At 36.5% G+C, this 24898-nt stretch overlaps 1 protein-coding gene across 4 annotated transcripts; it reads left to right on the top strand.

The window, feature by feature from the left end:
- Positions 1–1809: 1809 nt before the first annotated feature.
- LOC123199315 (auxin-responsive protein IAA9-like) lies at positions 1810–23631 on the top strand. Of its 4 annotated transcripts, XM_044614254.1 has the most exons (7): positions 1810–2183; positions 3128–3554; positions 3639–3820; positions 3935–4161; positions 4284–4425; positions 7023–7084; positions 23281–23631. In XM_044614254.1, exons 2-7 carry the CDS (start codon positions 3153–3155, stop codon positions 23316–23318), a joined length of 1053 nt encoding a protein of 350 aa, XP_044470189.1. In that variant the 5' UTR covers positions 1810–2183; positions 3128–3152; the 3' UTR covers positions 23319–23631. The 4 variants fall into 4 exon arrangements, with proteins under 4 accessions (XP_044470189.1, XP_044470188.1, XP_044470186.1 ...); XM_044614253.1 differs by having other exon boundaries at positions 1811–2183; positions 3149–3820; XM_044614251.1 differs by having other exon boundaries at positions 1811–2183; positions 3128–3820.
- The last annotated feature ends 1267 nt before the right edge of the window (positions 23632–24898 follow it).

The following is a 24898-nucleotide window of genomic DNA, read 5'->3' as shown; positions in this document are numbered from 1 at the left end:
AATTCAAAAATCTAGACGTTAAAGACAAGTAGATGATGATAATATATATATATATGTATGTATATATATATATATATCATACTTATATTTGTAATTATACATTATATAAATGAATTTATTTATAATATGTTATAATATTTTTCATCATGTAACCATGGTATTCTTCCACCACAAGTAAGAGATTATTAATAAAATATTCAGGGTACTGTCATTGATTTTAGTAATTTGAAAATGAATTTTGTTTAATTTTTTTAGTTAAAAAAATTTGTTTTAACAGATCGCTCTCATGCCAACCTGTTGACCAGTACATTTGTGGCTTGACATGACATGACCCTATATATATAGGATTGTATCATGGGTCTTGAGTATTTTGCAAGTTGGCTCACCCCAAAGACCCGCAACTGTGGAAAAATATGTGAGTTTGCAACCTTAGACTTGGGGGTGGGGGGGTGGAAAGTTAATTTTTAAACCTGAAAAATATGAGGTTATGAACCATAAATAAAAATTTCAAAACTTAAGGGTAATCGTAAAATATAAGCTTAAATAAAATTTCTAAATAACAATTTTACTCCTGATAGTAACAATAAAATTTAACAAATGAGTGGGTTTTTGAATTTTTTAAAATTAATGGTGTGAGTTTGGGTTTACACTAAACCTAGGGTGGAAATAAGTCTTTTAGCACTAAATTTAGAGTTAACAATTTTCAATAAGCTCATTAACTTAACATGACACAACATGAAAAATATCGGGATAAAGTTGAGTTTTTTGACAAAAAATTTATTTCAAGTTAGCCTGACACGACTTAAAATTAAATTGAGTAATGTTATGGTTTACATGAAAAAAATCGGTACGACCTAAATCGATTTGAATATTTTGAAGAAATATTATTTTAATAGAATTTGTTAAAGATAAATTATAAAAATGTTGAAAAACAATATCAATAACAATTGAAATCTCTATATATTGTACGTAATTGTATCCTTAAATAATTATATTACTCATATTATTGTTTAGTTTTATTTAAATATTTTATTTTATTATTAAGTAAAAAAAAATTGATTTGGTTAATCAAATTATAAACGTATTTTAAAGGTTTTATTCATATAATAACTATATGTTGTATCTTTATAGCAAAAATTTGAAATCTTTATAAATTATATATGGTTGCATGTTTCTATAATTATAATTACTTATATTATTTTTTATGTTTATTTAAATATTTTATTTTTATTATTAAATAGTAAGAATTTAATTTGATTAATCTGAGTATTAATATATTTTAAAAGTCATAGTATGTAAATTTTTAAATAATTTGCCAATAAAATAAAATATCATATTGTATATTTTATGAATAATAAGTTTGAATAATTTGATAAAGAAACTAAAATAATAAAAACACTTTAGAAAATAAAAATAATATATTATTTTGCATTAATTTAAGTTAAATCATGTTAATTCAAATATTAACAAATTAGATTTAGATTAAAAATTTTCCTTATAATTCGAATTTAAATTAAGTTAAAATTAAGGATTTTTTATACGAAATTTGAATTAATATAATACAAGTACGAGCGATGGCTAGAAATTGATTTGTCTAAGATTTAAAGGTGAGTCGTAACGTTTCACGGATGGAAAATTGTCATTGGTCAATGCGTAACCATTATCCACAAACATGATTAAGACTTAATATTATAAAATTCACCAGCTTCAACTAAATTCATTAACTAAGGGTATATTAGACATTTGACACTGCGAATCGTTTTCTCATTTCCCAAATAAAAACAAATTGAAAATTCCATCGTATACCACCTACAGTTACGACAGAACTATATTTCTTTTCTCAAACGGCCCAGCTGTTCTTTCACCAATTCGTCTCGTCCGCTTTGATTGGATTCCTTCCTCTCCTAGATCAGCGCAGTATAAGGCGAAGAGGTCCAAAAATTTGTTAATCTAACAAGACAAGTTTTAGCATCTAATTATCTTTCTACCACTCCCTCTTTTTATTTTTCTCAGCTTCGAGTTTCTCGCTGCAAGCTTTTGTTGCTTTCTGTTGAATGGAACGACCTAGAGCTTTCTCTGTGTCTCGGTGACTCTCTGGTTTACTTTCTATACAATTTGTGCAATTTTTAATTCAATTTTTCTGCGTTGATCGATCTCCTTAACTTGCTTCGTTTCATTCTCAGGTAAACTTTTTAAATTTTAGTTGAGATCTTGTTCGTTAGTGTAATATATATCTTTTGCTCAGTTCTGTTATGAATTTCTCTGTGAACTTGTTTATTCCCTTCTTAACATTCTCATTTGGATCTTTCGAATTTTTATGTTGTTGTTTGGTTGCTGGAAAAGTGAAGAGAAGGAAAGAAAAATGAATAATGATATGTACAGTTGCTTATATGAATCAAGGCATGCAATTTTCGGTTTACTCTCAATTTAGTTTTTAAGGTAGATACATCTAACTCGTTTAAAAGATATATATGGATTTATTAATATATAAGATGTGGAAATTTGGCCTTCTCGTTTTCTTTCACTTTTAATTTTTTAGCTCTATTTTTCCGGCAAGAGAATATATATCACAATGTTAGGAGGCTAACCAGTTTATTCTTTTTAATTTTATTTACTAATATGAAAGTTTTAACTGTAAGGAAAATGTCAATAATAGTTGAATCATTTTGTGTGGATATTTGGATACAATGTCGATGCTATTTTGCATGCCCTTGTTTAATAATTGATTTTTCTTATCAGTATGGAGTTTATTGTGGAGTCAAAATGATTGTTTAGATTAATTTTGTTTTTGTTAAGAAAGAAATAGTTCCAAAATGTTCACTACATGTTTGATTTTAATACTTCCATGCGATGTTCTTTACTGCCTTCCTTATGGCTCAATGATCTTTTAATTTTGGTTTTGCTATTGAGTCTTTATTTGTTTTAAACATTTGGTACATCACTTTGTTTGTTGGATTCTAACTGTTTCAGTCCTGTCTTAGGAAATTAAGAAAATAGGTTGTTCAGCTGATCATGCATATGTATTTTTGTGTATTTTTTAAAATTGTTTTGGTATTTCTAATTTATTGAAAACATTTTCCTGGACATGAAGATGGTAATTTGACCTTTGTCATGTCCATCTAAGCAGTGGTATTTGATAATTTTGAAGTCTGATGTCTCCACCACTGCTGGGCGTTGAGGAGGAAGGGCAGAGCAATGTGTCAGTAGCCTCTTCACCCTCTGACTGTATTTCCCAAAATGTTTCTGGGCTAAAAGGGAGCAACTATCTGGGCTTTTCAGACTGTTCTTCAGTTGACAGCTCTGCAGCCTCTAGCTTGCTGGATGACAGCAAGAACAAGCTGAATTTCAAGGCTACTGAGCTGAGACTTGGTCTCCCTGGATCCCAATCTCCTGATAGAGCTCCCAAGCTTTCTTTGATTAGTGCAGAGAAGTTTGATGAGATGCTGCTGTTCCCATTGCTTCCTGTTAAGGATGGAATCTGTGCAACATCACAGAAGAATGTTGTTTCAGGAAACAAAAGAGGATTCTCTGACACCATGGACAGATTCTCAGAGGTGAAAAGTTCTGTTTACACTGAAAAAAACTGGATGCTTCAAGTGGCCGGGCCTGATTCTGAATCACCTCAATCTGTTGCACAGGGGAAGTTTCCTGGTAATTCAGGTATGAATGTGAAGCTTTCAACCAGATCATCAGGGACTCAGCAACCAGTAATGAAAGAGACAGCTCCAAATGCAGTGCCAGAACGACCTTGTGCAGCCAATGGAACCTGCCATAACCAAGTAGCTACTTCTAATAACAGCAACAATACACCTGCTGCCAAGTAAGTATAAATTTCTGAAAGTGGACCCTTTAATGGTATTAAGGAATCAGTGGTAGTGCGAGAATATGATGCTTTTGATCTGGGGTTATGAAGTTTGCCTGTACATTATGGCAGGGCGCAGGTTGTTGGTTGGCCTCCTATTAGATCATTTAGGAAGAATTCCTTGGCTACCACATCAAAGAACAATGATGAAGTTGATGGAAAGCCTTGTCCAGGTGCTCTTTTTGTCAAAGTCAGCATGGACGGGGCACCTTATTTGAGGAAGGTAGATTTGAGAACTTACTCCAGTTACGGGGAACTGTCTTCTGCTCTTGAGAAGATGTTCAGTTGCTTTACAATTGGTAAGATTTTTCAGTTTTCTCAATCTTCTACTAGTAATGTTGGAAGTGCTGGTTTATTGTGTTGAAGTAAAATATCCCATGCTTGCATGTAAATTATTACTAAACTTCTGTTATGATTTCAGGTCAATGTGGATCCCATGGGGCTCCTGGGAGGGAAAAGCTGAGTGAGAACAAGTTGAAGGATCTGCTGCATGGATCAGAATATGTGCTTACATATGAAGACAAGGATACTGATTGGATGCTTGTTGGGGATGTGCCATGGGAGTAAGCTTTGATATACTTTATCTATGTTTTCTGCGTGATGTTTCTTTTGTTGCTTTCTTGTTTCTTAGAATTCCAAATGATGCAGACATGTTTGTGTGAAAGCTCCATTTGGTTTATTATCTTGAAGTTTGTTTGAGGGGTTTGTAGCTTGATTCAATTTGATATCTTTTGAATTGGTGATTTGTGCTCTTGAAGTTCAACAGATTTTATTTTAGTAAATCTGGATGAGGGAAATCTTGCACTAAGATGAATATATTAAAAATTTAATAGTTCGGTAGAAGAATTAATGCATTTCTGTTAGTGTTCTTTGGTTTCCTGTCATTGTGTGTCTAATGCAGGTGATTGGCCATGATAAATGACACTTGTGTGGTTTGCAGGAATGATTTACACTGTTTAAGAATTTTAAGCACGGTTATAGGGCTTTAGGTTTGACTGTATCATCTAAAGTAGATATTAGATATTAGTCTTAAGATATTTAGGGTCAAGTCATTGTAAACCAAATATATGATCTTTTTGAATTTTTGGCTCATTTTCATTTTCTATTCTTGATTCAGTTAAACTTGAGGATGAACAATGCATATATAGTCTAAAATTTCCATATTTAATTGTACATTAAGATCAAATTTGAGGATGAACAATGCATAAATGCAGATGATTGGCCTTGATAATTGAAATTTGTGTGGTTTGCAGGAATGAGCATGCGCTGCCTAAGAATTTTAAACACAGTAATAGGGCTTTAGGTTTGACTCTATCATCATAAGTAGATATTAGATATTAGTCTGAAGATATTTAGGGTCAAGTCATTGTAAACCAAATGTCAGATCTTTTTTTTTTTTTTTTTTTTGTGGCTCATTTTCATTTTTTATCAGTGATTCATTTAAACTTGAAGATGAACAATGCAGATATTGTCTAAATTTTCCGTATTTAATTGTAGATTAAGATCAAACTATTTTTTATTTTCTATGAGTCTGAAATAATATAAACTGCTAGGGTTTTTGCTAGAAATAAGTATTGCAACATTTGTTACTGGATGAACTTTTTTTTTCCCTGATATTTACTATTCAAGCTTTGGCTTTGGAAACTGCAGAACATGATAGAAGATTTTAACTCTTTTGTTTCTTGGTTAGCTTTTGGGGCAACATTTGAGAGAAATGTAACTATGCCCTAGAATTTTAGTTGTCTGATTTAGTTAATTGAAAATCATTGTTATTTATTAATCTAATAGTTATACATGATCATTGATGTATCCATTCATTATATATCCCAGTGTGTAAATCGTTATGTCTTGTGAACTTTGCTCTTTTCCTGTTTGTTTTATTTTGTTCTATTTATTCCTGTTGAGTGTTGGTTTATCAGCTTTGTATTTTTTTCAACTGCTAAATCTTTCCAAAGTGAGTGGAGGGAAGGCACACTATAACTAACATAATAGTTAGCTGAAAAACACTGGCTAGCTAGGGTAGCATGCAATGGCCTTCTTTGCTAGGGGCTCGCTTCTTCAAGCTTCGCCTAGCTCAACCTATTGAAGGTGCTGCTTGCTTTCTCTTAGCCACTAGTGGCTTTTGTAGTGGTCAACATTCCTACATGCTCCTCCTTGCTCCCTACTTAAGAATCCAAAGGTTACCTTTGGATGTTGTCGTGACACTTTGGTTACAAAGGTTACTGGGGTCTGGGTTTATGGATGGATTCATTCAACGAAATTCCCTCAAACACAATCATGTTTTATGTATAGTATTCATTCACAAATGAGAGTTATCTAATATCCTAAATATAAATGTGAAAATTTTTTATGGTTCTTTATACATTTAATTTTTTTGTGCAAGTTGCAACCCCATACTGGGAACTGAGATAACAAGTGTCACTACTGTCGAATTCATTTTAACTACTATTTGATGTGCGCGTGACATGGATCTAAACTTCATAAATGCGTCATTGGATCTCTGGGGGTTTCATGGGAGGAATTGCTCCTTGAAATCTCTTTTGATGTTGTGTAAACTACTGGCTATAGACCGATATGCTACCTGGTGTGAATTTTAGTCAGGAATATTATAAATAGATAAGAGTATCAACAATGCAAATGAAGTCAGGGAAATTCTATGTGCATTGTCATTGTTACTTCAAGTAATAGGCATATAAACTCACAGAATTATGCTCTAATTTTTACTTTTCATACATTACCAAAACTTGTTTTTATCTAGTTCAATGATTGTCGAGCTCTAACTTCATTCTCAATTTTTAATAAGCACATTTTTCTGTGTTACTTTCAAAGTCATGATGGATTGAATATGTTGAAAATTAGTTTTTAAAATTATTTTAGTTACTACATTATTTTGAAGGTCAGCATGATAAAATTAAAGATGACTTGTACATATTTATCACATACTGCCACATCAAGACAAGATCTTGTTCGCATCACTTGTATATCAATTTTCAACGGATATAATTGTAGTTATAGCATTCTTCCTTCAGTAGGCTGATGTTTTCATTTAATTTCACTCAAACCAATGTTACTACTTTTTAGTAATGAAGTCTCTTTTCCTCATGTTGCCTTGTGCATCTCTCTGCTCTAACTCCTTGTAATTTCTGTTATTTTGTCCCAGCATGTTTATAGATTCATGCAAGAAGCTGAAAATAATGAAGAGCTCTGATGCTATTGGCTTAGGTATGCTTTTTTCCTCAGAGATCCATTTTGATGAATATGCAGTTGCATTATTGCTTTGGTGGTCAGAATTTAAATAGCATTTTAGTCTGTGTCTATGTGAATTCATGAATGAGTTGTGAATTTATGCAATGCCTCATTCTCTAGATTGCATCTTTCCAGTTAGATTAAATTATGCTAATTCAAATGCAATTCTTGTGGTCACTTAGTAAAATGTGGAAAGTGGATTATATTGTTGAAAGGTTGGAGGATTAAATGCAGGATGATTGTGTGGCCTTTAGATGGCAAGACTTGATGTTGTTTAAAATAATGCAATAATAATAATTAAACTGAATTCTAGCTTATTTATGTAAGACATTAACTTCCCAAAAATGATTGTTAACTACCAATGATGGTGTTTTATGTATTTGGATGCTAAAGTGATTTTCTAATTTTAGATTTCAGTTGTCCTAAAGATCCAGTTGTGCAATAATGTTCTGATTGGCTTGATCTTTTAAACAAGATAGCTCAAAGCTATATTTCAGTTTCATTCTTTCCCTCCATGAAATTCTCATCCCATCTAGAGAATGGGTGTTTCGTTGTAAGATCTTTTACTAATTCCTTTTTGTCTGGCCTCAGTCGTCCAAGAAATTTTTTAGCAAACCATAAGTCTCTTAACTTTCAAGCAATCTATTGGAAATTTTGAAGAAATCATTAGACTTAGGAAATTATTTTTTCGTTAGATTTAGGAAAGAAATCAATTGTTATTTTTTATTTGTTCATTTTTAGGCTACATAACATATATGTATATTCCAAATATAGGAAATTGGATTCTCATAAGTATGATATAATTCTAATAGTAGGGATATACAAAAAACAATAAAATTGTCTCCGTTTCATGGTATTAGAGCTTAGGCTCTAAGTTCTGTCAAATTCCTAGAAATGTTATCTAAACATGGTTTCAGACCTCAAACATTGTCACAAACATCATCGGATGTTCATACCAATCTGGGAATCTGATACAAACCTTAGGAGAATCACATCTCAAAAGTTAGCTATTGAGATGGGAGAGCTAGGACCATATAAACTCTACTCTAGTTGCTCATACTTTTTAATGTGGGATTCAAGTCTCATATTTTGCACTTGGGATCCTAACATACCACCACGCTCCGCAGCCCCGATGCCTACACGGGCTGGCTGTGCGCTAGCTCCCTGCTAGCCCCAGGCGAACACTGCTATGCTGGTGTCACCACCTGCGTCGCACAATTACAACTGGGAGACATAGTGATGGCTCTGATACCAAATGATAGGTACCTGGTGTCAAGTTCTGGTAAGCGGCTCGGAAGCTATATGTTGATGTATATGGTGTTGTCACAATGGCTAGACGGAAGTAGATACAAGAGCAATATAACAATAATAGTTATAAGGAAAGTTGTATTAAAACAGAATGATAAATTTAGATTTCTGAGTGTATCTGAAACACTAGTAATAATAATATCAACGGATTTCTGAATATACTTTTGTTTTCTCTTACAAACCGACTCAATAGTAATAAAATAACCAGACAAACTAAACAAGTGAAAGAAATTCTAAGCTTCGGACTCCATCACTAGCATTCGAGAGGTTGGGCTCTCCTTCTCTGCTTCTTTTTCTATTTTCTCCTCTCCCTTCTCTCCTCCTGCCTCATTTCTTTTATTCCCTCTTCCAACTGCCTGTACCTTTTTTCAGCTGCCACCTCAGTATTGACAATCATAGTAGTCCCGAATTGTGGTTGCCTGCAAATTGATATTTCTTGTTTGTCTGTTGCCTGTCGCTCCTTTGAAGTTCTGCCACGTGCCAACTCTTTTGCATCTCTCTTCTTTCCCCTTTTCCTCACGTAGACTCTTTCCCTAACATTAACCTCCCTATCAAGTGGCACCTTGCCCTCAACGTGCAATGTTAAAGCTCCCAAGAATTTTCACAAGCAGGCAATTTCTTCCACTTAATTAATAGCTTCAATTCTCCTTGTCGATTGTATCTGTGAGCTACCACTCCTTCAAGTAGTGCTTCTAATTCACCTTCTTCATTTAAGCAATCTGGTAGATCTCGGCAGATTGTTTTGGATACCACTTGTCTTTTAAGTTGTGAGTGTCAAAGGAATTAGCTGGTCATTCAAGGCTAGCAGATTTTATGGCTGATTTTATGCCATTCATTTTATGGCTGACTTTATGTCATTCATTTTATGGTGATTTTATGTCATTCTATGGCTGATTCTGTGGCAGATTCTATGCCATTCTGTGGCTGATTCTATGTCATTCTATGGGTGATTCTGTGGCAGATTCTATGGCAAACTTTATACCTTGTACAGCTGTAATTATTGTTGTAAATTCTTTATATTTTCCTTATTTAGGATATACTAGCTGTAAGCTATTTTTAGACAGATTTGTATATGGTAGTTTAGCTATTTTTTAGAACTAAATTTCAGCTTGTATTCATAATATATAATGGGCATTCTTCTCAAAGAGGGGGAGACCAGTTTTTGCTCAAAACTTTCTAAGATTATCATAGTATCAGAGCTTCGGTTCTAAATTCTCCTGTGTCTCTTCGTCTTAAATCCAACTCAGTCCTAGTTCAGTCCTTTGCTCTTAGTTATTTTGATCAAGTTATCTCAGCCTCATGTCTTCAGACAAGTATGATGTCTTCTTGATTCGTTTTAATGGCAAAAACTACTCAGCCTGGCATTTCACTTCAAGATATTCATCAAAGGCAAAGATCTATGGGGTCACATTGATGGCAGCAAACCTGCACCTGACAAAGACAAAGACAAGGATGAGCACTCCAAGTGGGAAGTCAAGGATGCTCAAATCATGGCATGGATTCTAGGATCTGTGGAATCCAACATCATCTTGAATCTTCGACCCTTCAGAACTGCAGCTGAAATGTGGAATTATCTTTTTTCTCAGCCCATATCAACCATTTTGTCTTTTTTTTGTGTTGTCCTAGGCAAAAGCAGCAGAGATAATCTTCGAGACTTCGATTGACAACCTTGGTTTGCCCATCCGTTTGAGGATGGTATGCCGAACTAAACTTTAAAGTGGTTCCTGCTGCCTTAAATAATTCTAACCAGAAATGACTCATAAAAACGCGATCCCTGTCAGTTATAATGGTCTTTGGAAAGCTGTGAAGGCGCACTATTTCTTTCACAAAGACTTTAGCAATCTCCTTGGTTGTGTATGGATGTCGAACGACAAGAAAATGGCCATACTTCATGAGACGATCAATCACCACTAGTATCGTGTCTATATCCTTGATCTTCGATAACCCAATAATGAAATCTATCGAAAGATCTTCTCATATATTTGTCGGAATTGTTAATGGTTGAAGTAATCCGGCTGCTGGAGAGGCTACTTCATATTTCACCCTTTGACACACACCACATTCCGCATAAACTTCTTGATATCCTTCTTCATTCCTTTCCAAAATAAAATTGATTTCACTCATATAAGTCCTGAAAAATCCAGAATGCCCCCCATATGGAGAGGCATGAAATTCTTGGATGAATCATGGGATGAGTTTGGATCCTTTTGGCAGGACAATACGTCCTTTGTGTAAGAGGTTGTCATTTCTAAGTGAGTAACCTTAATGCTCAGGCTGTTGACTTAGAAGTCCTTGAATACGTCGTTGGAGTTTTTCATCCTACAATACCTCTTGTTGAATATCTTCAGTTTCTGCCACTAGCCCCACTGAGATTGCTCTAATTTCTTTGCTGAATTATGGTTTTCTGGAAAGAGCATCTGCTGCTTTGTTCTCACATCCAGGATTGTATACAATTTCTAAGTCGAATCCTAACATCTTAACCACCCATTTCTGTTGTTCATGGCCAATTACACGTTGTTCTGTGAGAAAACGCAGACTCTTCTGGTCAGTCCTCACCTTAAAATGTCTCTCTAAGAGGTAATGTCTCCATCTTTGAAAAGTCAACACAATAGCCATAAACTCTCTCTCATATATCGACTTTTCTTGATTTCGTAATACAAAGCCTTGCTTAAGAATGCTATGGGTCTCACTTCTTGCATGAGCATCGCACCTAAACCACTTTCTGAGGCATCGGTCTCCACCACAAACTCTTTAGAGAAGTTTGGCATGGCCAAAACAGGTATAGAAATCATGGCATCTTTCAACTTTTTGTGCTTCTGCGTTTCACTTGAAAACATTCTTGTTTAGAAGACTCGTAAGAGGGCTTGCAATCCTTCCATAACCTTTAACAAATCTTCGGTAATACCCTGTTAGCCCCAGGAATCCTCTCAGTTCCCCAAATCCGTCGGTACAGGCCAATTTTGCATGTCTTCAATTTTCTTGGGGTTGGCTTCCACTCCTTTTCTGGATACAATGTGTCCTAAGTACTCAATTCTCCTATACCCGAAAGAGCATTTTTTTTATTGATCACAAAATTGTGTTCTTGTAGAAGTTTCAGCACTTTCCTCAGATGCTTGAGATAATCCTGAAGATTTTTGCTGTATACGAGTATGTTGTCAAAAAATACCAAAACAAACTTACGTAAGTAAGGTCTGAAAATTTCATTCATCACACTTTGAAAAGTGGCTGGAGCGTTCGAGAGGCCAAAGGGCATGACAAGGAATTCATAGTGCCCTTCGTGCGTACAAAATGTCGTCTTCTCTATATCCTCCTCTCAGATCTGTACTTGATGGTAACTTGCCTTTAAGTTAAGCTTGTTGAAGATCTTGGCTCTTACCAATTCATCCAATAAATCATCGATAGTCGAGATAGAAAATTTGTCAGGGATAGTAACCTTGTTCAATGCCTTATAATCGACACAAAAATGCCACCCACCATCTTTTTTTCTGACTAAGATTACTAGACTTGAGAATGGACTGACACTAGGCCTGATTATACCCGTCACAAGCATTTCGTAAACAATTTTCTCAATTTCATCCTTTTGATAGTAGGGGTAACGATATGACTGAATATTTGGTGGCTGAGCCTCACTGATTAAACGTATGGCAAGGTTTCTTGAACGTCAAGGTGGAACGCTGTGGGGTTTAGAGAACAAAGACTTGAATTCTTCCAGTAATTCACTCACTCCAGGGGCAGAACAATCAATCCCTCTGGCACCATCCTCTTCTGCCGATCCTAGTTCTATCCAATAAGCTTCTCCTCCCCTATAGACAGACTTCATCATAGGTTTAAAAGAAGTTTCCAGACAAGTTAGTGACACGTCCCCCTTTATTTCCACTCGCCTTCCTGCCCATAACAAATTTCATGGTTTGGTTCTTCTAATTTATTTTTACTTCACCTAATTTGCTAAGCCAATCAACCTCTCCTAATTGAAATGGAATAAAATTTTGAATAATCACAATCCCCTGAATACACACCTCCACACCATCGCATCTGCCTAGTCCACTTACCCTCCTATTATCCCCCAGTACCACAATAAATCTCACAAGTCGCACCGAAATGTTAAGCTCGCTGACTAACCTTTCTGAGATAAAATTATGGGTGGCTCCCTAGCACTTTTATGGTTTTCAGAGTGTTGATTCCCACCACTGAACTCGAATTTAATGTAGCCTCCATCTTTCTCTCTTCTATAGCCTCTGGTTCTTCTTCCTCTTCGTTCCCTTCCCAATTTTCATTTTCACTAGCGATCAATATCCATAGTTATTGGTAGCGACATCTATGTCCAAACACAAACTTCGCAACGAAAACACAATCCCTTCTCTACCTTTGTTCGATACTCCTCGTCAGACAATTTTCGTGAGCCACCGTCTCATCGAATAGTGGCTATCGACGCACTCGGATTAATTGGTGACCTAATAGTTGATGCATTTGGGTGAAAGGTGTTGCGATTTTGGAGAAAGGAACGGGCGTCTACTTGGCTTCGGGTTGGGCCGTTCATGAGTTGGTGGGTTGGGTTATGATTTCTATTAGGGTTTGGATGGAAAAGGGTGCTTGGGCTAGAGGCCAACTGACTTTGGGCTTGGGTTGGGTTTTGGTTTGCTAGATTGGTTAAGATGATAGGGTTGGTGTAATGGGTTGGGCTGCTTGGGTATTTCAGTTGGGTTTTTACGGGTTGGGGTCCCATTCTCCCTTCTATGATTTCATTCTTCTCCTTTACCTCAGCACGCGTTACATCGCCTCTTCCAGGTCTCGGATAAAAAAGCTTCGTTTTCATTTGGATCTCCCAGTCAAACTGTTCATAAACAGATCAGTGAGGGTTTCCTTAAACATATCATCCACTGTTGACGACAGTAACTCAAACTTGCATCGGTAGTCCTGAACAGAATCTGTTTGTTGGAGTGCCAGAAGCTCCTTTGGTGGAGTCCTTTCATGTCTTGCTCTAAACCGTTTCAACACTGCATTCCTAAACTCCTCCCAACTAAAAATTCCCTCTGATTTTCTCTCCGCTTCAACCACCCATGTGTAATACCTTCCATACATACTTCCGCGCCGTGAGGCGTTCCTTTTCGTTTAAGTGGTTGGCATCAAAATATCACTCACATAAAAAAATCCATTCTAAGGCTTCGTCGCCACTAAAAACGGGAAGATCAAGTCGTCGATAAGGGTTGTCCCGGTGTTCACATGCTGGGTCTCCTTCTTGCCTCTCCTTTGAAGAGGTCTCCTCTCCTCCTAACACACTTTCTTCTCTCGAGGGTGGAGAAGCATTCACCTCTTGGGGGGTGATGAGAAAGAAGGAGACGCTTCCTACCCCATTAGTGCCTTACCTTTGTCTTCATTTTCCTTTCCAATAATGATATCCCTCAATTCACGAAGGTAGCCATGGAAGGATTCTATGTTGGCCTCCACACCTCTTATCCTATTGTTCATCACCTTATTCATCCTAATCATCGATCGACTCATCTCTTCCATTCTTTCTTTCATTCCAGCTATCTCTATTTCAATTCCTTCCACCCGGCTTTCCATTCTAGTCATGCTCTGATACCAAATGATATTAACCTTAGGAGAACCACACCTCAAAAGCTAGTTATTGAGATGGGAGAGTCCAAGGTCATATAAACCCTACATCAGTTGCTCATACTTTCCAATGTGGGATCCAAGTCCCATACCTTGCACTTGAGATCCTAACAAAATCTATCTGGAAGTGCAAAATCACCTAAAAAAGGCACAAGACTTTGTCAAAGATCATCTCAATCATCACAGAAGACGTTGATTGTCTACACCAACTATTAGAAACCTATCAACAAGTTCAAAATCACTGAAGAAGGGACAAACTTCATTGGAAACTAATTATAAACTAGTCACCTCCTAAAAAAAAGTATCGATTTGCCTCAAAATGTGTCAATCTACCTTCAAGAAGTGTTGATTTGCAACCCTTGGTCAAAAATCATGCTGGAAATCCATCAACGAATATTCATGATCATAGAAACTGTTGGAAACTGATTGACAACTAGTTTGTTCATAGAAAAGCCTACTAACAACATCTAGTTTACCATCATTCTCGCCAAAAATAACCAATCTTATGCCATCTCTATTTTCCATATGGTGTCTTCATTGTTGACAATAATTGGTCCAAGCCTAACAACCTAGTTTTCAAAATTCCTCTAGTTTAGTTAATAGTGGTTCAATTCAAGTTTGATACAGACCTGAAGAGTGAAAAGTTTCCAATCCAACAGAGCAGTGCTACCTAGGAAGCAGTTCTAGTTGGTAGCAGTCTCAGAATAGCAGCACCACACAATGTAATGGAGATAGTAATCAATGAAACAGTGAAATACAAATCACTCAATGTAACAGAACAATCGGATTTGTATTACTTTCATTTAATAGAATTTGATTACAAAAATAGAATAGTACATGTGCATTACAATAAGATTTCATTACAAAAAAATGGAAGAGTTCCTGTCCATTACAATATGGATTTCTAGAATTTACATTAAGAAGAGATTGTTCACCCAAAATAACAACTTTCCACAATAACCTCACCAACTCAACTGCCCTTTCCACATAGCTATTCGAGAGGTTGTACTCTCCCTTCCTATCTATCTTCCACAAAAAATTGCTCCATACTTCCCTCCTCCAAGTATATATCTACTCTCCCACTTCTTCTCTTGTCTACCACTCATGGTCTGCCACCTCATCATTTGAATTCCCCAGGATCAAATAATTCTTGTTGCTTTGATTTGAAAGACTCTCACGACCTGCTGGGTTATCTTTTGCCTTTCCTACTTGGTTGCTACTTGCCACTCTTCCTCTTTTGACCTTCTTTTTGACATACACCTTCACCCTAACATTGCCCTTCCCATCAAGAGGCACCTTGCAGGGAAATGGTGTTTGAGATTATTATATAACTCCCATGAATTTTCGTAGTTCGGCAATCCTCGCCATTTTGTTAGTAATTCCAAATCACCCTACTCGGAATATCTATAATTCAATACTATTTCTGGTTGAACCTACAACTCCAATTCCTCACTGAGACAATCTAGTAATGGTTGATGAAGTAAGGCAGAACCAAGATGCTTCTTCAACTGAGAGATGTGAAAAACAGGGTGTATTTTTGTACCTTCAGGTAATTTCAGTTTATAGGCCACGGTGCCTATTTTTTGAACCACCTCGAATGGCCTATAAAAGTGGGGACTGAGCTTCTCATTGGGGCGAGAAGCCAACGAACGAAACCGATAGGGCTATAGCTTAAGGAAAACCCATTCACTAACTTGAAATTTGATGTCCTTCCGATGTTTATTGGCTGCCTTCCTCATTCTTTCTTGAGCCATGTGTAAGTTGGTTTTTAATTCATCCAAAATTAGATTCCTCTCCTTGATCATGGCATTCACTGCTTCCATCCTTGATTCCTCTTTTACCCATCTCAGAAGAGGAGGATCTCTTCCATAGACTGCCTTAAAAGGAGTCATATCGATTGAGCTGTGAAAGGACATATTGTACCAATATTCAGCCCATGCTAGCCACTTAGGCCAATTTTTGGGCTGTCTCGAAGAGAAGCAACGAAGATACGTCTCTAAACAGCGGTTTACGACCACGGTTTGGCCATCCGTTTGAGGATGGTAGGCTGTGCTATATTTTAAAATGGTTCTAACAGCCTTAAAAATTTCTGTCCAAAAGTTACTTAGAAAAATACGATCTTGGTCTGAAACAGTTGTCCTTGGAAATCCATGGAGGCGAACCACCTCCCGTATAAACATCTCTGCTACATCCTTGGCATTATAAAGGTGTCGTAGGGTCATAAAATGCCTGTATTTTGTTAGTCTATCTAAAATCACCATAATTACACTCATCCCTTTAACCTTTGGAAGGCCTTCGATAAAATCTATAAACAAGTCTTCCCACATGTCTGCTGGGATTGGTAATGGTTGCAGTAAACCTGCCGGAGACAACTTCATATTTCATCCTTTGACAAACATCGCATTTGGCCACAAAATCCTTGACATCCCTTTGCATACCTTCCCAATATAGAACTGAATTGAACCTTTTATAAGTTTTAAAAAAACCAGCATGGCCTCCATAAGATGAGGAGTGAAATTCAGTGATGAAGGAAGGGATAAACCTGAAATTTTTAGGCACCACTAGCCTGCTTTTATACAGCAGCTTTCATACTCTCAAAGAGTAGCCAACGTGGGAGGTAGGTTAGATAACAAATCATGAGTAATACCTTGGAGTTTTTCGTCCTTTTCTACTTCATGTTGCATGCTGTCGGCTCTTTCCATTTGAACCACTGTCACTGTTGCAATTTCTGAAGAAAACTTTGGGTTCCTCAACAAGGCATTAGCAGCGTTGTTCTCGCATCCAGGATGATATATAATTTCAAAATCAAATCTTAACATTTTTACTAGCCATTTTTGTTGCTCATGACCTGTGATCTTTTGCTCTGTCAGGAATTTTAAGCTCTTTTGATTCGTTCGAATTTTGAAATGCCTCCCGAGAAGGTAATGGTGCCATTTCTGAAAGGCCAAGACTATTGTCATTAATTCTCTCTCATACCCCAATTTGCCATGATTTCTTAACGAAAGGGCGTTGCTTAAGTATGCGATAGGTTAGCCTTCTTGCGTTAAGACAGCTCTCAATCCTGCTCCGAATGCATCCGTCTCGATTATAAATTGTTTGGAAAAATCTAGAGTGGCCAAAACAAGGACTGTAATCATTGTGACCTTGAGTGCTTCGAAGGCTTGTTGTGCTTTGGGTCCCTAATAGAAGGCGTTTTTCTTTAATAAATTTGTTAAGGGTTTGGCAATTCGTCCGTAACCCTTTACGAACCTGTGATAGTAACCCGTTAATCCTAAAAAGCCTCACACATCTCTTTGGTCATGTGGAACAGGCCACAGCTCCATATCTTTTATTTTTCTTGGATCAGCTTCAACCCCCTCTTTGGAAACGATATGCCCCAAGTATTCTATCCGATTCTGCCCAGACAAACATTTTTTTCTGTTTACCACCAGCCCGTGATCCTATAGTAGTTGTAAAATGATCCTTAAATGCTTCAAATGCTCTTGTAAACTCCTACTGTAAGCCAATATGTCATCAAAGAAAACAAGGACAAATCTTCGTAGATGGGGTTTGAAAATCTCATTCATTAAGCTTTGGAAGGTGATTGGGGCGTTTGTTAGCCCAAACGACATGACCATAAATTCATAGTGCCCTTCGTGAGTTCGAAAGGTCGTTTTTTCAACGTCTTCATCTTGAACTCTTATTTGGTGATATCCCGACCTTAAGTCTAACTTATTGCTTGTCCAATAATTCATCAATGGTGGGAATCGGAAACTTGTCTGGAATGGTTATGTGATTGAGTGCTCGGTAATTGACGAAGAGCCGCCATCCCCTATCCTTTTTTCGGACTAAAATCACAGGGCTGGAGAAGGGACTCACACTTGGTCGTATAACCCCTGCAGCTAGCATTTCTTTCACTATTTTTTCAATCTCATTCTTCTAATAATATGGGTAGCTGTAGGTCGCAGATTCGGAGGTTGGGAGCTAGGCAATAATCGGATAGCATGGTCGTGGCTCCTATGCGGTAGGAGCACTGGAGGTTCCTTAAAAATAGTTTTGAAATCCCACAAAATTTTGGTAATTTCTGGACTTTCAACAAGTTTCACAGTGCCTTCATGTTCAGTCATTGTAGCCAACTCAACCCAAAATCCATGACCTCTGTCGCTCATCAATTTACATACAGTCTTAAGAGAAGTTTCCAATTTAACAAGAGAAGAATTCCCTATTAGTTCCACCCTCCTGCCTTCCCACTAAAATTTCATGTGAAGATTATTCCAATTAATTTTGACCTCTCCTAATTTCTTCAACCATTCAACCCCCAGAATAACATTTACCCCTTCTAATGGGAAAGGAAGAAAATTCAGTTGCATTGAAAGCCCTGACAACAACAGCTCCACTCCTTCACAATGCCCCACTCTCTGAATCTTTCGGTCATCACCCAATACCACAAAATATTTTGCCGTTTGGACCGCCAAACCCAACTCTTGCACTAATGTCTTAGAAAGAAAATTATGAGTGGCTCCATTGTCCACCAAAATCACTACCTCTCTGTCATTGATTTTCCCCAATAATTTCATAGTTCAGGGCGAATCAATCCTTACCACCGAGCTACTATTCTTCTGGCATTTCCTTTAAAGGTTCACCCTCTACTGCCTCACCTATGTCGCTTTCTCCTTCCTCTTCTCTAGCTATCATAACTCTTAATTGGCGGAATCTGTAGCGATGGCCCGGAGCAAATTTTTCATCACAACGAAAGCAAAGTCCCTTTTCTACTTTAGATTTAAATTCTTCATCTGAGAGTCATCAAAAATTGCTCGACCTAGGGAAGGAATAAGATGCCCCTGTTGAATGCAAATGGGTGCCTGTATGTGTTGAAGGCGGGTTTGTTTTGTTATAAGGGGACGTGCGGGTTTCATTTAGGGAACGGGTTAGGCTAGTAGGTGGATTCATAGTAGGGCTGATTGGGTTCTTGGTGTTGGGTTGGTGAAAATTGGCTGGGGTTGGGGCTGGGTTGATGGAAACACTGGGCTTGGAGATTGAGATTGGTGGGTAAAGGTTGGGTGAATTTGAGATCGGGTCGGATTGTGAGGTGTATGTGGGTCAAGTCATCTGTGCTTGGTTTCTGTGACTACTTCTTCCTGGACGAAGCACATTTTTCTCATCAATGATTTGATTCTTCTTCTCCACTTGCCTTGCCCAAGTCATCATTTCTATCAACGTCCTAGGATGAAACATCTTCACTTCCGATCGAATTTCCTCTAGAAGGCCATTCATAAAGATAACTTTCATGGTGTCTTCTGTGAGATTGTCGACGGTTGCAGAAAGTAATTTAAATCTGTTGCGATACTCTTGTACTGATCTTGTTTGTCGTAGAGCGAAAAGCTCTTCTTCTGCCATGCGCTCGTCAGGAGGTGGAAACTGTTCCAACACTTCTTGCTTAAATGTCTTCTAACCTGTAAACGAGTGATGCTTCTCCGCCACTGTAGCCAGTGTAAAGCATCCCCTTCCATACTAATCCCAGCCGCTGTCAACTTCTCTCGCTCTGATAATCCATTGATCTGAAAGTAACGTTCAACTTTAGATATCCAATCCAGCGTTTTCTCGCCGTCGAAGAGCGGCAACTCTAACCGCCTGTATTGGAGATCCCTTTTATTACCTCCCCCCATCACTCTTTCTTCTCTTTCTAACTCATTAATTTCCCCTTCCCCGGTGTTTACCTCCTCAGTCATTTTAAGAGATGGCATCGTTGATTCTCATGGTAGAGAAGCGTTCGTCGAAGCTGGGTTGGTTCCCATCGATGTCTTCCCTTTATTGTGACTTTCTCGTGAGATAGTTGCTTCCCTCATCTCCCTTAAGAATTCCTTGATGGTTTCCATATTGGATTCCATCTTTTCCATCCTGACGTTACTGTCTCTCAGCTCCAATTGAATGACCTCCATCTCTTCCTTTACCAAGGTTAATTCCGACTCCATCCGAATCATGCTCTGATACCAATATGATATAGACTTGGAGAGTGAGAAGTTTCCAATCTAACAAAGCAGTGTTACCCAAGAAGCAGTTCCAATTGGTGGCAGTCTCAGAATAGCAGCACCACACACAATGTAATGGAGATAGTAATCAATAAAACAATAAAATACAAATCACTCAATGTAACAGAACAATCAGATCTGTATTACTTTCATTCAATAGAATTTGATTACAAAAATGGAAGAGTACATGTGCATTACAATAAGAATTCATTACAAAAAAATGGAAAAGTTCTTGTGCATTACAATATGGATTTCCAAAATTTACATTAAGAAGAGATTGTTCACCCAAAATAACAACTTTCCACAATAACCTTACCAACTCAACTGCCCTTTCCACACAGCTATTCGAGAGGCTGTACTCTCCCTTCCTATCTATCTTCCACAAAAAACTGCTCCATACTTCCCTCCTCCAAGTCTATATCTACTCTCCCACTTCTCTGCCTCTTGTCTGCCACCTCATCATTTGAATTCCCCAAGATCAAATAATTCCTGCTACTTTGATTTGAAAGACTCTCACGACCTGCTGTGTTATCTTCTGCCTTTCCCACTTGGCTGCTACTTGCCACTCTTCCTCTTTTTACCTTCTTTTTGACATACACCTTCACCCTAACAAAGTCTCTATTCACCAATTAAATAGATCAAATTTTCAAGAAAGGTATCAATCCATCCTATTCATGATTAAAGAGTGAGGAAAAATGGGTTATCTGATCAGCGTGATGCCCATGCCCGTAATTAAATCTCAAATATACAGTGTGGAAAGCAGAAAATTCAACTGTGATGTCCTGGTTGATAAATTTGATGGAGCTGAGATTGGTCTAGTATATTTGTTTTGTAACAGTATATAAGAGATGTGTGAAGCAATGCAAGATATATACTCTGACTTAGATAATATCTTTCATTTGAATTTCATCATGCAACCTAGAGTGTGTCAAGGAAACATAATGGTGACAAAATATTTCAACACACTATCATTTTTTTAGCAAGAAATGGATTTATTCTATAATATCACCAAGAGATGTCATGATGACTGAGTAATGCATCATAAAATACTGAACAATGACATTATTTTTCATTCTGCACTAACAACAAACCCGATAGAGAAAACTTCACAAGGGTAGTTGAACAAAGATAAATATTTATGGTGTGAATGTTGTAGAAAACCCTATCACACGAAGGATATACGTTGGGATATTCATGACAAGCCAGTAGACTAGATACCTTGAAGTCAATGGAGATACTATAAAACGACATACTCGCTAGCCACTATTGTTCAAGGAAATTTGGTTAGATACTCTGATGTAGATTGGGCAGGTGCTATTGAGGATAACAAGTCTACAATTGGGTACTACAGAAGGTCTACAAGTCTACAGAGTGGTGGGTACTGCACGAAGGTCTAGGGGAATTCGGTTACATGGAGAAGCAAAAACACAATTTGTAGTTGCCCAAAGTAATGTAGAAGATGAAAATATAGCTATAGCATGAGGAACGCTTGAGCTTATTTGGATATAGAGGTTGATGGCAAGGTTAAACATTTATTTGATAGAGCCTATGAAGTTGTTCAGTGATAATAAAGAAAGCAATAAGCATAGCACAAAATCTAATTAAACATTATTGGATGAAACATGAGTCGACAAAGATTTCAGAAGTATAAGATAGGACAATGGGTTGTCACTCTCTCTTATGTATCCACTAAGTCACAAGAGATAGATATTCTTACTAAGGTCTTGCATAAACTTGGTTTTGTTTTGTGTGCAAGTAAGTTGAGAATGATTGATATCTATTAATTAGCTTGAGGGAAAGTGTTAGAAATCTTGATGAAATTATTAGATTTGGGAAAGAAATCAGATTATTTGTTCATTTTTAGGCTATATAACATATATGTATATTCCAAATATTAGAAGTTGGATTCCTATAAGTACAATGTAAGTTTGATAGTAGTAAAATATAGAAAATAATAAATTTGTCCCTCTTTTACAATCAATCCAAACAACACAAATAGAATGGAACAAAAAGATAGGCTTTTATGCTATAATAGCTATGTTACTAAAAAAAAAGAAAGCAGAAGCTAATCACAGATTATACTAACTTTTGAGTGGCCAGAATCTCTACCTAATTTATCTAACTTTTGAGAGGCTAGACTCTCTCCACTTTCATTGGCTTTTGAGAGCCTAGTTTATTCCCCCAATCAGCAAAAGTTCGCCCAAACAAAATCTATTTTTTCCTTTCTCTCATTCCTTTAGAGATCCCTCTTTTATGGTTGCCCTAAAATGCCTTAATAACTGCTCATGTTTCCAACAGTTATTCTTGCCCATAATTGCCTTTATAACTACCCACTTCCCCATTTTATAACTGTTTTTCATAACCATCTACCTCCACATTTCATAACTATCCACTCTCCTATTTCACAACTGCCCACTTCCCACTGAAATATGAGTTCTAACATTACCCTTGCTTTGAGAATCATGTTGTTTTTATGGTGTCCTTTTTTTCTGTGAATTGTTAGACAAATATCCATTCTTTGATTTCATCCTTTACTTGATTGATCCTCACCAGATTCAGAAATCATAGTTGCTATGATACTAATTTGGGAACCCAAAAATCCTTTAATCCAAACAACACAAATAAAACAAAACGGAAAATAGAATTTTTATATTGAATAATTGTAATATTTTCAAAGAGCAAAAATGGAAACCAAACACAGTTCTACTGGCCTTTGATAGACTAGAATCTTTTCCTAATTTGTCTAGCTTTTAAGAGGCTGGATTCTCTCCACTTCCACTGGCTTTCGAGAAGCCAACTCTCTCCTTCATTCAGTCAAAGGCTGTCCAAATAAAACTAAAAATTCCTTTCTCTCTTTTCTTCCAAAATCACTCTCTTATACTTGCCCTTACCTGCGTCCATAAACTGCTTTCATAATCGTCTATGTTTCACCCTCTTGTTGTTGCCCATAACTGCCCACTTCCTCTCGTAACTGTCCACTCTCTTATTTTACAACTATCCACTTCCCACCTAAATATGAGTCTGATTAAACTCTGATACTGCAACCAGAGTGTGAGTTATCTCTCATTCTGTGGAGTTACCATGCATCCTTAAGCTGATTAAGCATTAGCTGTTTGAAATTTTCTTCATATGAATGATCCTTGAGATGCCCGTTTGACATAATTGTAACTTATATTATATTACACATTTTGATTAATGAGCAAGCCTGAATATGCTTTAAATCCATTTTCATGTGTTGTACAGCTCCAAGAGCGATGGGGAAATCCAAGAACAGGGACTAGCAAGTGCCAAGGGAAGAGGACTACTTTCCTGGTAATGCCGCAAAATGTGTGGAAAATTCCAGCAGTGAGGGGGAAGGTAGTTGAAGCGAATGGGTTTTTGAGAAGATGTATGTTTTCTTCTGTGCAGGAAGTTGGTTTTACCAAATGTTTGCTGCAATGCTTATGGTTATGATGGTTGTCGGTGAAGATAATTATTGCATTAGTAGATGTGGAGTTTATTCAGGAAAACCTCTGAATTGTTTAAGTGGTAATGTATTTGATGAATCCATGAATCCGCGTTTTGACTAATTTGAATGGTTTATGTTGTTACTCATACCAAGTTTTCTTGCTCTTTCTCTCCTTGACACTTTGTATTTGACCAGTACTATTAAAAGACTTATTCCCAATGATTTTAAAATCGGATCAGACTGATTGATTCAACCAATTGAATCAGAAATTGACTCTAAGTCCAGTCCGGTTAACATAAAACAATTATTTGTTTATTGAACCGGTCAAAATCGGATTGAATCGATCAAAACCGGGTTTGATCTAAATTTAAAGTATTTTTTAAATTTTTAATTATTTTTAAGTAATTTGATTATTTTTATTAGATTGGATGAATTTTTAAAAGTTTGTAAGGAAAAATAAGTTTAAAAATAAAATTAAAAAAAATATTTTATATCCATTAAAATGTTTTTTATAAGCAATAATTTACGAAATTATGTTTTTTTTTTTTTGTGTCATGAGATTGAAACTTTTTTATTTTAATTGTTTTATTGAAATCAAACAAATAATTGTTATTCACTAAAAAAGACATGTTCTAATCTTCATAGGTGTGGGTATATTTTTTTTTTTTACAAATTTTTAAGTAAAATTTATTTATCATAATTTGATAATATATTGAACTGATCGATTTTTCGATTGAATTGGTTGAACCGGTCAAATCATGAACCAATAAGACAATTGGTTCGATCACTGGTCCGGTTTTAAAAAACATTACTCATTTCCACCGATGGTATAGTAAAATCCCAACTTTCCTCTTTTAATTTTTAAAAACTCAAAAACGCACCCATAAGCAAATTTATATTAAAAATCTTAGTTAGGATTAGGGGTGAAATCGCTATTTAATAAAAAAAAATTTAAGTTTTATTATTTTTCTTTCTCACGGTTAAAGATCTTACAATTTTCTTCCAACTTAAAGTTTGAAAAGTGACAAATACCCTCTAAGGGTTTATTCCTTTCCTCTCCAGTGTCGATTGGTGGTCTCCGATCATTGACCGTCTTTTCTCCTACCTTATCTCTCCCTCCGGTCTCTCTCCCTTGCCTTTCCAGCTATATTCGGCTGAGACGAAGCTGAACGGTTTTCATATATCATCGTCATAATCCTGGAAAAACAGAAATTCATAACCTTATAAAGCAGCCACTTAATGCTATTAGAAACACACATGTTATAAAACCTTTTTATTGTAAATGAATTACTGGACATTATGGATTAAACTTGCTTGAGTGAGAACATTCATGGTACCCAAAACGCTTAGACCCAGATATTATTAAGCCAAGTTAAAATTTTGAACCCCAACGCAACCCAGAAGGTGTGGAAT

Source organism: Mangifera indica, chromosome 16 (genome assembly GCF_011075055.1).
Source record: "Mangifera indica cultivar Alphonso chromosome 16, CATAS_Mindica_2.1, whole genome shotgun sequence".
Taxonomy (NCBI): Eukaryota; Viridiplantae; Streptophyta; class Magnoliopsida; order Sapindales; family Anacardiaceae; genus Mangifera; species Mangifera indica.
Note: the sequence above shows the minus strand (reverse complement) of the source record. Positions and strands in the feature narration are given on the sequence as shown.